The sequence below is a fragment of the Grammomys surdaster genome, unplaced genomic scaffold, assembly GCF_004785775.1.
Source record: "Grammomys surdaster isolate TR1022 unplaced genomic scaffold, NIH_TR_1.0 273, whole genome shotgun sequence".
Classification (NCBI taxonomy): domain Eukaryota; kingdom Metazoa; phylum Chordata; class Mammalia; order Rodentia; family Muridae; genus Grammomys; species Grammomys surdaster.
In genome coordinates, this window is record NW_021604714.1 from 3,946,762 (window position 1) to 3,958,587 (window position 11,826).

An 11,826-nucleotide genomic window follows, 5' to 3' on the forward strand; every position below is an offset into this window, starting at 1 on the left:
CTCTCTCTCTCTCTCTCTCTCTCTCTCTCTCTCTCTCTCTCTCTCTCCAGACCAGGATGTGGAACTCTTAGCTTCTGCTCCAGCACCAGTACCAGCCACCATGTTGCCACGCTCCACACCAAGATGACAATGGACTCAACCTCTGAAACTGTAAGCCAGCCACAACTAAATGTTTTCTTTTGTAAGAGCTGCGGCTCTCATAGTGACTATCACGGCAGTAGGACAGTTGCTGTTGTTATTAGAAAGATGCCATAGGCTCCACATTTTGTTGCCTTCTTGGAGAATGCACAGTGGTACAGCCCCAAGACAGACTTGAAGACAAGCAGGCATGTATAGTCATGTGTACATGAGTCTAAGCGAGGTGATTTAATGACTGGTAATTCAGTCAGCTCAAACTGTACAGCCAGACTCAGTCATATCCCACGGCAGTAATAAAACTCTCTCAGACTGGAGAGATGTCTGATTGGGGAAGAAGAAAGAGTTCTTGTGGAACGTGTATAAAGATCTGAGTTTAGACTGTAACACCCATCTAAGTTTAAGATGAACATGGCCTCTATCCTGCTAACAACAAGGCACAAGTTCTCCAAACAAAATGCCAGGGTAAGTTAGAGCTGCATTCAGCAAGTGCACTTACAAGTGAGTCTGCCACACTGCTGTCCAAGGGGGAAATCAAGGCTAGATAGAGGCAGGCAGGGCTCCTCTGCTCACAGATAGCCACCACATAAAAGCTAGGTAAAACAATTCTACCCATTCAGAGCTTCTACATTTTCAAAGTGATGTCTATTCAGTAGCAGAAGAACTCATAATTAATTCCTAAAAGAAACTCTACTTAGAAACCAGACTACATATCCTTATCAAAGATGTTTCAAAGGCTGCAGTTGAATACAGAATATATTGTGAGAACTATTAATCTCATAAGGGGGTTTTAACCCCACCTTTGATCATTCAGTACCCAGATAAAAGACACAAAGCCTTTATATTTATGATAAGCCCTTACAGCACTAGAGCTGGGCGGATGCCCCGAGTTGTAACCTGCCAGGTTCCATCTGGGCAGCTCTTAACTCTAATTAGCCAGCTCGAGTGGCCATGTTTTCATGACTCCTTACACCCCATGGTGTCTTCTCCTCATCTCCTCCGGCCCCAACCCCAGGAACCAAAACCCAGCTATAGGCTGTCAGCATCTCTATTCAACCAAGTTTTAACTCTTTTTTTTTTTGGTTTCTCGAGACAGGGTTTCTCTGTGTAGCCTTTGCTGTCCTGGAACTCACTCTGTAGACCAGGCTGGCCTCGAACTCAGAAATCCGCCTGCCTCTGCCTCCCAAGTGCTGGGATTAAAGGCGTGCACCACTGCCCAGCTCAATAGTTTTAAATTAAGGAGCAAGGTCACGTAACATCACTTTGTATACTGTGAGGATTCTCTCATCCCTGAGGCAACCAGGACCAGTATATGGTATTTCAATACACAGCAGCAGACCAAACCTCAACTGCTCACTACGGCCATAAGAGTCACTCCAGACCAGGCATCTCTGTATCTCAGACAGCAAACTCTTGTAGCGTAACTTTTAATCACTGGGTTAAGATGGGAGACGTGGTTCTCTCCCTGTACCATGTGATCTCGACGGATGAAGGATAAAGATGGTCAGAATGGGTGGCTGTTGCCTTATTTGTTGTTGTTATTGTTGTTGTTAATGTTCCTTTCCCCTTAACCAAAGACCTTTGTACTTGTTTTTTGTCTATTAAGAAAGGCTCTTGTTCCCAAAATAGGTAGGGTCTTAAGGAAAGGAGAATAAAACCTATTGACACATACTTACTCGTTAGACAGCAAATACACTGAAAAACATAAATCACTCAGTGACTATATAATCAAAGGCACCTGAGGAAGTGTGTTGTGTGATCCTTGGGAGACCATGGGGGAGGGCTGGAGTTTTACTTTTACTGATTGGGTCTAAACAGCATTATTATATTTAAATACTCTACCCAGGAAATCAAAACTCCAGTAAAGACACATAGCTTCTCTATTATCTCCCTGTGGACACGGCAAGTTTTCTAGTCTCCATTTTTTGCCACAAGCAAAACCTTTTTATGTAACGCATGAGGAAAATCCATTTTCTAAAGTACCAGGAAAAGCGAAGTCTACTGGCGGCACTCACCCACTTGGCGATCGGGCAGCCCTGAGAGCTCTTCCCTTCCTTCCCCGTGAACACTATCTTCTCAATCCGGATTGCCTTTCCCTTCTGGCCATACCTGGTACAGAACACAGTAGGGGGCGGGACTAATTAGTGACAATCCGCACTCGAAGTCTCTGTCTTCACATCGAAATGCATTGAATATACACACATGAATCAGTTTGTTTTTTTTTTTTTAAAAAAAAAAAAGCCGGGCAGTGGTGGCGCACGCCTTTAATCCCAGCACTTGGGAGGCAGAGGCAGGCGGATTTCTGAGTTCGAGGCCAGCCTGGTCTACAGAGTGAGTTCCAGGACAGCCAGGACTACACAGAGAAACCCTGTCTTGAAAAACCAAAAAAAAAAAAAAAAAAAGAAGAAGAAATGATTGTCATTTACATTGGCTAAAAGCTAGCTATTATGTGACAGATTGGTTTCCTTACCCAATTCTATTTGCATAAGGGTCACTCTAAATAAAAATAGCCTGACCTCAACACAAGTCTTGGGCAAGTTAGGGTGAAAGCGTGGGTGGGAGTCATCTCAGCTATTTCTACCACTGTACAGTAATAGGAAAATACATGTTCCTGATTCATCAGATAGGCTTGCCGTGTGAGGATGTCTCAGGGCCCCCGCTCCTGGGAGGGAGGACTCAGGAGGACCTAAGAACCATCCAACTCACACTCCTGACTGTCTTCATTCACCTCACGACCACTCCAAGCCCTTCTCTCTGCCTTGACCCGGGGCCACAGGGAAGAAGGGTTTAGCAGGGAAGCACGGCTCCTCACCTAGTCTCCATGAGCTCCCTGACAGCAGCCACACTTGGTCCTGCCCCAAGGTGTGTATAATATGGGCCTCTGTCTTTTTGTGTACCTCCATCTGTGGAAGGAATCAGAGTATTAGACCCAGTTTTACAAATAGCACAGGGGCTTTTTTTTTTCTCTTTGTTTGGATTGGTTTCGACTTTTAACATATGAGACAACAGGGGCTGGCATTGGACTTCTGCCTCTTAGTTCTTCTAGCAGTCAGAGGAGAGAAGAGAAAAAATTTAAGGGGGAGGATTGTATTTGTTCTCTCATCTTTTGGCTATTTTTTTATTAATATGACTAAAACTTAGTAAGATGAGGTCTTAGTAGAACCTCAATGCACTCACTAGGTACCCAAGGATGGCCTTGAACTCCTGACACTCCTGCCTCTACTGCCCAAGTGCTGGCATCGCACCGGGCTCCCTCTCCTGCCTTTGGAAGTTTCTACAGTAACTGTTAACAAAGAGCACTAACTCTGAAAACCTTGGCTTCAGTATCCTATTAAAAGTGACTCTGGAAACAATTCACCCTACTACACGGACACAGTTATGTATTTGTTGTAAAAATGTACACGGAAGTTACTCGTTACAATTATTGGTAATATCAAAAGACAGACAACTTTAACACCTGCACACAGGGAATCAGTTATAGTTACCTTTATAGTAAATACAATAGTTCTTGGAACAACTAAGTAGAAACTTTTTTTTAATATCACTGCAATTTTTTAAGTGAGAGCAGAAAGTTAGTGTACATGACATGTTCACACGTTTGGGAGGCTGAGGTGTGTCCAGCCTGGACTACACAGTGAGTCTGAGGCCAGCCTCAAACAGCCTAAAACAAGGGAGTCACTAGCTGGGCTTAGGGGTACACAGCCGTAACCCTAACACTGGGAAGGAGAACTGGAAGAAATGTTTAGGGGTCAAGGCCAGCCTGCCTTATACACTAACTAATGTCCTGTTAAAATCCACAACAAAACGTCCACTTGGAAAGTGTGTAATGACCTAAATTCTGTAAATGTAGAAAATTAAAACTAACAATAATGCTGCAGCCTAAAAAAGAGCTGGAGACACTATGGAAATGAGACAATAGGAAATCAGTCATGCTTCGTAGCCCGGGCTATCCTTCAAACACACTGCTTTCCTCTCACTGAGGAATAGTCTTATAACATCTTAGTCCAGGCTATCCTTAAATGTCTACCAGACACTCACCTCCACGTCCAGTTTGTTTTGAATTTTTGTCAAATTTCGGAATAGTATGTTCAGTTTGGCCTCTTATCCCCAGTTACTGAGGCCGTGGTGTTTTTACAAGCCCATTTTCTGGTTTAAGATGTAGCTCAAGGGCTAGAGAGATGGCTCAGTGGTTAAGAGCACTGACTGTTCTTCCAGAGGACCTGAGTTCAATTCCCAGCAACCACATGGTGGCTCACAACCATCTGTAATGGAGATCCCATGCCTTTTCCTGGTGTGTGTGAAGACAGCAACAGTGTACCCACATACATGAAATAAATGAATCTTAAAAAAAAAAAAGAAAAAAAAAGATGTAGCTCAATATGGAGTGCTTCCTTAGCACATACAAGGCTATGGGGAGAGTTGCTAGAGATGGGTGGAGAGGGAGGAAACACATTGGAGCAAGCAGAAGAGTATTTGCAATTAAAACAAAACAAAACAAAACAAAACTGAGGACTGTGGAGATGGCCCAGCAGTTAATAGCACCAGCTGCTCTTCCAAGGTCCTGAGTTCAATTTCCAGCACCCACATGGTGGCTCACAACCATCTGTAATGGGATCTGATGCCCTCTTCTGGTGTGTCTTAAGACAGCTATAGTGTACTCGTATTAAAAAAAACAAAACAAAACAAAACAAAAAAAACTTTTAAAAAAAAAAAAGAAAAGAAAAAGGAAAAGAAAGAGATGAACCTAGGGCGACCCCAGTCATTGTTTTAATTATCTGTAGGTGTGTATGTTTGCTCATGGACACGCACTCAGGGTGCAGATGCCTGTAGAGGTGCTGGGTCCACTGGAATGAAAGCTATAGGGGCATTTGGCAATGGTTTCAGTTATTTTGGGTTCTGCCAAGTATAGGTGTGTGTATGCACTCTGGCTTCTGTTTAATGGAAAGGGGCCAGGCACTCCCTAATTAGGTCTAGCATATCAATACTGCCAATTTTGACAAGCACTGACCCAGGAATGGCTTATTCTATTTGACGGTATCCTGAAAGCAAGACCCTCCGCTACAATGATGTTACTCAGATGACCGGAGGTTTTGTTTCCGCCTGTTTAAGAACACAGAAAAATCATCACCTGGAACCGTGGTTCTCAACCTTCCTAATCCTGCAACCCTTTAACACAGTTCCTCATGTCATGGGGCCCCTAACCATGGAATTGTTTTCATTGCTACTTTATGAACTGTAATTTTGTTACTGTTATAAATATAACATAAATATCTGATATTTCTGATGGTCTTAGGCATCCCCTTTGATCCAAGGGGTCAAGACCTACTACAGGTTGAGAACTACTAATAACCAAAACCCATGGCATTCAGTGTTCAGTAATGGGCCGCCCAGTATGTCTTTGTATGACTTTGTACACAGAACCTGTTAACCCCACACTCCAAAACCTGGGTTAGCCCAGAAATAGACAGGCCTTTTAAAAAAAAAAAAAAAAGAAAGAAAGAAATCTATTTTTCCCTTCACAAAGATATACAGAAAAGTAATTTCTTATAATGTTAAGCTTTAAAAGAAACAGCGGGTAGAGGTTATTTGCACAGGGTCTAGTTAAGTAAGACAGTCCTGCGCCACAACTCTGTGTGGATAATTCTCTCAGTCGAGAAGTGTGTGTGCATGTGTGCGTGCATGCATGCCTGTGTGTGTGTGTGTGTGTGTGTATGTGTGTGTGTGCACGCACACACGCACTAATTCTGATTTTGAACTTTCTAAGTAGTGAAAGATGAGTCTCTAGCACCGCCTCCATCCTTTGGAGGTGATTACAGCTCCAGCCTGCAGTTGTCATTTAACGACTCACTCTCAAAAAGCCTGCATCTAGGAAGAAAAATACGCATCCCCTTTGGTTCAAGCATGTCTTGAGTTTGGGCCATCCCTGACATGAGTCTATTTTAACAACTAAACCTGAAGAAATTCAGTCCGTATGTATATTATAAAGTCCACTTTGTAAGGAGAGAGGGCAGAGGAAGCAGACAGACTTCAAGAACAGAATCTGTCCTGTCTTCTTTTTGTGTTTATTTTGTTTCGGTCTCAATATTGGCTGGCCTGTTGTTCCTTGAGCCCTTTCATGAAGTCTGGACAGACAGTGACTAGTAGTCTGGACAGACAGTGACTAGTAGTCAGGACAGGACTCAGCTCTCACAGGTCTCATATCGTGAGCAAGTTTCCCATAAAAAGATGACCAGGAATCTTTACATCAGCAAGGAGTGATGTCTTATAAATGTACAATCTTTTTAATTCAGAAAAAAACTCAAACAAACAAACAAACAAAAAAACAAACAAAAAAACCAAAAAGCAAAAACAACCCTGCTGGGGGCAGCAGCCAATGCCTTTAACCATCCAGGGTATCCGGAAGCAGAGGCAGGTGGAACTGTGTCAGTTTGAGGAAAAGCTTTCTTTCGTCTTTTAGATTTTTAAATTCCGTGTGTGTTTTTCCTGTATGTATGTATACATATATGTATATGTATCATGAGCACGACTTGGAGGCCAGAACAACTCACTTGATCTCTTGGAACAGTTACTATACGTGGTCCTGAGCCATCATGTCAGTGCTGGGAACTGAACCAGGGTGGTCTACAAGAACCACACTTGCTGTTCCTAACCTCTGAAACATTTTCCCAGCTCCTACACTTTACAGAAATATTTTGCTACTGTGTGGTGGTGGCAGCGGCTGCACATGCCCTAATCCTAGCACTGAGGCAGAGGCAGGTGGGTCTCTGAATTTGAAGATAGCCTGGTCTTCAGAGAGTTCCAGGACAGCCAGGGCTATACAGAGAAAGCCTGTCTGGAGGATGGGGAGGGGTCTGTGTTAAGTCTGCGTGACTGCAGTCACCAATAGAGAAAGGAGGACCTCCTAAGGTGGAGGCACAGATGATGGTTGTGAGCCACTGGAGACCTGTGTCCTGCCTTAAACTGCTCAGGCATTTCTCTAGCCCCTCTCTGGTTTTGTTTGTTTGTTTTGGAGGGGTTCAGGTTCTAACTGGAAAACAGAGGCTAGACTGAAAACCCTTCTCCCTCATTCAGCTCCCCAAAAGTTGCAATTCCAGGAGCCACCACATCCTCTCAAAATAATAGAAAAAGCAGCACATCCAGAACAAAATTAACAAAATTATTTTAAGTAAAGAGAAATTTTATCATTCCTGTCATATTACTGTAAGTGTGGAGATCTGAGAATGTTTATCACAGCTCTGGGCATAGAACTCAGGGTCCAGGATTGTGTGAGTGATTTGCTACCTCCATAACCCTCATGAAATATTAAGTAAAGATTGTTATGTCCCAGATCAACCATCTCAACAGCTAGGCTACAGAGTCTCCTTATGTGGCACGCCTTTCCTATCTTGAAGTATAGAAGCCGTGGATTCACTCGCCATCACTGAGGCTGTGCGTGGTTTTATGTCCTCTCTATGCACCTTGTAGGTTGAACTGTCTTTGGAATGGGTAGAGCAGAAGCAAATGCGACTAAGCAAAGTCCTGAAAACGAACCACTGCGAAGGACTTTTCCCACCAGAAAGCTTTTACCTCTTTTCCGAGTCTGAGTAGAATAAATAAGATTTCAAAGTAAAAACAAGAACAGAATTACTTAGTACATCTCAGCTAGACCAGAAAGAGGCAGCGATGGCCTCACCCCCACCCCCCAAAGACGAATCGGGAAACCGCCCGCACGAGTGCGTACTCACCACAATCACAGGGTGCAGGTTCCTGCTCCTTCAATCCAGCTAGCAGATCCTTTGCAGGCTTGCTAAGGAAGTCCATGACGTTTCCATTGCATCCTGCCCGTTCACTGTCTGTGGCGGGACCCGAGGGTCCGTTGCTTGATGTTTGAGCTTCACACTTTGTGGTAACAACTGTAATTCCATTGGAAGTTAACACTTTCCCTTTCCTGAGGATTGATGTTGAGTCTGGCAAGTGTGTGTCAGGTGAGGTACCAGGCAACGTCGGTGGTGGTATCTGATGCACCAGGTTCTCTTGAGCGCCTAGATGACACTGTGTTTGGGCAGCACCAGCCATTACAGTAGCACACTGGTTAGATGAAGGGGGCTGGGGCAGAGGGTGAGTGTTCTGATTGACATTCACCACGGACTGTCCCTGAGAAGTATCTGCCGGCTCTGCAAATCCCTGCCCACTGGATTCCATCTTGAATTGGCATGTTGGCAGAGAATCCGATGGTTCAACCTTCACTTTATCCCTTGCCCATTCAGGGTTTCTTGTGAATTGTATCTGACTGATAGGGGGAAATAACTTACTGTGTTGTGAAGGTGTTTTACTTTGAGTCACGGGTTTTAATATTTGGTCAAAGATAGGAATATTTCTCAACAGGGCAGGAGAACTACGTGGAGCAGACTGGCCAAACCTTTGAAATTTGGATGACACCCAAATGTCGTGCATCTTACTATACTCTAGAGCTAGCTGCTCCTGCTTCCTCTGATCACTTTGTTGAGAGCTGTGGGCTGGGGGTTTCTTTTTCCGCTTATTTGTGTATGGGGTTGGTCTTGCCTTTTTCTGGGTCTTCTTTGGCTTCGCCGATGGTACACTAGGTTTATTTTGCGTACTTGAAGGTGGTTTCTGATGTACCACACGTTTCTCCTGACTAGGTTTTTGCTGTGTGTTCTTTGCAACAAGGCTTCCAGGTGTACTTTCAGCATTCCTGACCTCTGGGTTGATGTGACTAATTGTGGACGCAAGTTGGGTTAATTGTGCTGCGACATCTTCTTCAATTTGACTGTAGGGTGCATCCTGGTATGATGGGTCACGGGAATTCAAATTCTGATCGCAGCTTAGTACCTGACGGCAGTTTTCAAGATTTTGACTTTCTACTGGCAATGGATGTGAATTCTTAAAACTATCAAAGGGAGCTTTACCGCCAGCGATGCTTTTCTTGTCAGGTGTAGGTAACGTTGAATATTCTTGTGACTTTATAAGTGCTTCGTTTGTAGTGAAACTATCGGGTGATTTGACCGCTGGGTTCTGGCCATTAAAGACAACAGTGTCATGGGGAAGACTCTTTCCTTGAACATTTGGGACTTGGAGGTCTTTTCTCACTGAATGAAGGAAAGCCTTGCAACTGTTAAGTAGATTAGCTGTTCTGTGATGTGTTTCTTCCTCCTTCTCTGCCTTGGATGGGGAGGAGTTCTCTGAAGGGGCTTCCGAGAGCTGAGTCAGGGCTTCTATGGCTACCATTTGTTCCAGCGTTAATCTCCTGTCTTTCATTAGGGATAAAAGACTTGGTTGCACTGAAGAGCCATCTTTGCGTTCTTTGTTGGATACCTTCTCAGAGGGTTGAGGTTGACTACCAGCACTGGGTGTATTAGGAGTATTATTAAGGATGGTGGATTCTACACCAGACCGGCAGTTCAAGCCAGGTTTCTGGAAGAGCACGATGTTCCTTGGCCCCTTGAGATGATCACACTCCCCCTCAGAGGTGGTGACACTCATGGCATCCTTGAAATTGGAGGGATCAGTCAGCAATTTAGAGGAATTATTATTTCCCAATACCCTGCTAAAGTCCTCATGATTCAATTGGTTGAGTGGAAGGTCTGTGTCAGCGGGCAAACAGTGTACATTTCTCATGCCGTTTCTTATGGTCTGTGCAAATGTCGGGGAAAGGTTGGTTTGTTGCTTGTCATCTTCAGAGGGTTGGGAATTTTCAACCCCAGTTAAGTTTGCATCGTGGCTTCCCTTGACTTGACCAGCTGCTAAGTGTGATTTCTTGTTTGGCGTCCACTTCTCCACTTCGATTCCCGTCATGCCTCCTGCATTCTTCCTTACATTTTCAAGGGGATGTGTGATCAAATCCAACCTTTGCTCTTCTTCCCCATGACCACGTCTACTGTAGTCCATGGACTCTGATTTGGGGCCATTTACTGGTTTGTTCTTAAAGTCTGTCTGTAAAGGAAGCACAGAAATTACTTCCACTACCTGCTGAATGTCTACAATGAGATTTTGTTGTTGTTGTTGGCTCCTGCTATGTATCCAAGATGGCTTGGAGTTTGCAGCAATGTTCCAGACTCAGTTTGAGTCCTGGGATGACCTCTGAGGTCGGCTACGCCTAGCTGGAGCCCCACAATTCAGTAGCTTGAGTGAAGTCCTGGACCTCATCCCCAAACTGCCCTCGCCCCCACTTAAACTACACGTAGTAGTTCAACCTGAAATCCCAGAAAGCCAGAGGCAAATAAACCTCTGCATTTGAGGCCAACTTGGTCTACACAGTGTGTGTCATGCAGGACAGCCAGGGATGCATAGACCCAGCCAATGAATCAAGTAATAATAAGTAATGCTTTTGTTCAGTAGGCAACACTACAAAGGATGTGCTCAATATCCAGAATCAGCAAGGCCGGGGGTGTGGTGCAAATCTTAAGTGTGTGTTGAATCATGGCCACATCCCAGCCATGAGCTTGTCACTCAGCCTGCAAGCCTTTGTTCTTTGAGATTGGCATCATGTTTTATGTGACTTCCTTTCACTGAGTCTGACGCTGGCGAGTTACGTTCACTTTGTTAAGTGTAACTGTAGCTCATTCATTTCACTGAGCAGTCTACTTACTCATGGACACTCCTCGACATGGAGATTTGTGTTGCCCATTGTAACTATACGGCTAGGGGCTAGGAACCTCTGGGTCTCTTGGTATAATTACATTCAAATGACTATACATTATAACGACCAATTAGCATATTACATTTATGCATAATCTGAGCTAAGGCTTTCGAAAAAGAATTTGAGTATTTTGTATTTATGTGTGTATGGACCTAGATGCACATTACCTGTTGAACCCAGAAGAGGGTGTCAGAACCCCTACAAATGGAAGTAGAGTATTGTGAGCTATCATGTGTGTGCTCAGAACTGAAGCTGGGATCCGCGGAACCAGCCCCACTTGCTCTGCTCTTCACCATAGTATACGTTGTATAGATGCCCGGTTTTTTGTCAAAATTCTGTTGAAAAAAATGGCACTGTCTTATGTAAAAAGTACCTCCCCCTTGTGTTTATTTCCGAGTGGTAGCATGGGGGTGGGGGGGAAGAGTTGAGAGAAGGCTTCATGCATGTTATAACCGGGTAAGGCTTTAAAATTTCCAGGCAAGACAGGCTAAATCCATGCCTCAGCCTCCCAACTTCTGAGATTACACGTGGCCTATCAGCAAAACAATAAACTTGGGCACCTAGGCACTGGAGCCTTGTACATGGCAGGGCTCTGCTGCTGATCTGCACCCCGGGCAATCATTATTTCTCCCTCTTTTTCCTCATCGTCTTTAAGATTTTTTGAGACTTAATGGTCTATAACCATCCGTAACTCTAAATTCCAAGGAATCCAATCCCTCTTCTGTCTTCTTTTGGTACCAGGCATGCATGTAGTGCATTTAAAATACACATGCAAGAAAAATACCCACACCCATAATAGATAAAAATAACAAATCTTTTAAAAAAGAACTAACACTTAAGACAAGGAAGTTCTCTGTTGGGGATTGAGAATACATAGTTCAGTTGTGCCCCTGCCCCTGCCCCCGTCCACAGCAGTGATCATGATAAATCCTTTCTAAAGCAAAGCTTTAAGGAGCATTGTTTCCACTTGGGAGGCAGAGACAGGCGGATTTCTGAGTTCAAGGCCAGCCTGGTCTACAGAGTGAGTTCCAGGACAGCCAGGGCTACACAGAGAA

At 44.2% G+C, this 11,826-nt stretch overlaps 1 protein-coding gene across 2 annotated transcripts in view; it reads right to left on the minus strand.

Moving 5' to 3' along the window:
• Positions 1-11,826, minus strand: part of Tet1 (tet methylcytosine dioxygenase 1) — a 66,067-nt gene that overhangs the window by 18,272 nt on the left and 35,969 nt on the right. For both annotated transcript variants that reach the window (XM_028776880.1, XM_028776879.1), the window contains exons 3-5: positions 7,860-10,065; positions 2,948-3,038; positions 2,151-2,244 (exon numbers count right to left, since the gene is read on the minus strand). In XM_028776880.1, the coding sequence (XP_028632713.1) occupies positions 2,151-2,244; positions 2,948-3,038; positions 7,860-10,065 (2,391 nt within the window). The remainder of the gene's footprint in view (positions 1-2,150; positions 2,245-2,947; positions 3,039-7,859; positions 10,066-11,826) is intronic.